The 1,855-nt window shown below is 54.3% G+C and overlaps 1 protein-coding gene across 1 annotated transcript in view; it reads right to left on the bottom strand.

Annotated features, from left to right (window-relative positions):
- CUNH9orf24 (chromosome unknown C9orf24 homolog) overlaps nt 1-1,855 on the bottom strand; it is a 21,210-nt gene continuing 19,355 nt past the window's right edge. Inside the window, exons 6-7 of the mRNA XM_045289326.1 lie at nt 1,094-1,206; nt 1-422 (exon numbers count right to left, since the gene is read on the bottom strand). Coding sequence (XP_045145261.1) covers nt 357-422; nt 1,094-1,206 — 179 coding nt within the window. The 3' untranslated portion in view covers nt 1-356. The remainder of the gene's footprint in view (nt 423-1,093; nt 1,207-1,855) is intronic.

The following is a 1,855-nucleotide window of genomic DNA, read 5'->3' on the forward strand; positions in this document are numbered from 1 at the left end:
AAGGGGAGGGTGGAGATTTTCAGCTGGAGGGTCTTAGGGGGTGGGAAGATATATGGGCCCAAAGAACAGGAGTCTGTCCTGTGTAACTAGAGAAACCTGGGCTCTGGGGTGGAGAGGATGACACCAGTACTCATTGTCACCCAAGGGAAGCATTGATATTGTGGGGGAGGTGACTCAGGGTAGGGTAGGCTTGCCAGAGACCTGAGTGTGAGAACTTTCCCTGCCCCATCCTGCTGGGTAAGGACACAGTAGACAGCTGTTAGGGGTGAAGAGTTTCTTTATTGCTCACCCCCCTTGGCCTTGGTGGGCCCAGGCTCTACCAGTAGCCATACTCAGGATAGGTCTCAGACACAAATTCAGGGTGGATAACATAGTTGTTTTTCAAGGCACCGCCAGTTTTCTTGAAGTGACTTGTGTCCCATCTGTGGGGAAAGATGGGTCAGTTCTTTTGGATTCTCATGCATCTAATTGAACATCTGACATGAATTCTCAATGCTGGCCTTGATCTCAACATCGTGTCCCCTAACACTGGCTTTGGGACACACGGTACCAATAGTAGGTCCAGCTGTTTGATTCCCAATACCTGCTCTTTAGCACAGACTCCTTACATAAGTTCTGAACCCAACGCCCAGATCTGTTGACTCTTAAGTCCCACTGCCAAACCCTGACTCCTCAATACCGATCCCCTTGTCATGGAGGTGCGTGGGGGTCAGGTGAAGGACAATCTTCTATTTTCTAGCTTGCTTTGACTTCCTTAAAGAGCCCTGATGGCAGTGGTTTAAGCAAAAGCTCAGTGATTTGAACCCACCAGCAGCTCTCCGGAAGAAAGATGTGGCAACTTTTGTCAACATTTAGCGTCTTGGAAACCCTATGGCGCAAGCTGTAGCTACTCTGTTCTACAGGATTGCTATGAGTCGGAATCCACCAGTGGCCAAGGGATTGGGTGCCCGTTTTTAACTTCCTTGGGGCACTCGCGCCCCCTCGCGGCGCCTTCCCATCAGTACACAGCAGCTGACAGTTCTTGCCCAGCTAGTCCGCGGGGCCGCACCGAGGGACAGCCCTCATTGTGCGTCTCCTAGAGGGCGAGACTTACCTGAGGTTGGGGTACGGGTAGTATGACGGCTGGGGAGTTGTAACAACACATTGCATCCCGGGGCGGTGTTGGTAGGGAGACGCAGCCCTGGAGGAGAAAGCGACGGGCGGGGCCTTAATTTTAGGCCTGGACCAGGCCCCTGGGCAGCACTCCAGGCTTCAATTACCTCTCTCAGGGACGCTTTCTGCCGGCCTCGGGGACTCGCTGCCATCCAGTCAATTCTGACTCATAGCGACCCTATAGGACAGGGTAGAACTGCCCCAGGATCTTCAGAAACTAACTCTTTACAGGAGTAAAAAGCCTCGTCTTTCTTCTGCAGAGCTGGCTGGTGGTTTTGAACTGCTGGACTTTGCAGTTAGGGGCCCAACACACAACCACTTCAGCACCTCGGGGAAGTCTCTAGGGAAATCCCTTTTCCCGTAAGGCGGGTGGTTGGAAGAGCTGGGTGCACCAGATCCCCAGCGTTTTTCCAACTCCACGGAAGTTTCGGAGCCCCGCCCAGGTGCTTTCCTGTACCCCTCCCTCCTCTCCACGCCTTTTTGCCCGGGTTGGGGGAGGAGGTAGGATGTTTCCAGGGCACGGTTTCAGGACCCCATCCTGCCCAACTGTAGACTGACGCAGACTTCAGAGTTGTGCCCTGCTCTTCCCGCCCGACCTGTCGGTGGGTGCGGGGAGAGGGCCTCCCTAAGGTGGGTGGCAGGGCTCTCAGGAGGCATTTCCTGGCTTGTTTAGTTCCCAGCAGCGACTCTGCCTACTACCGAC

Source organism: Echinops telfairi, unplaced genomic scaffold, assembly GCF_000313985.2.
Source record: "Echinops telfairi isolate 266 unplaced genomic scaffold, ASM31398v2 ScPeMD7_25;HRSCAF=90, whole genome shotgun sequence".
In the NCBI taxonomy this organism is placed as follows: Eukaryota; Metazoa; Chordata; class Mammalia; order Afrosoricida; family Tenrecidae; genus Echinops; species Echinops telfairi.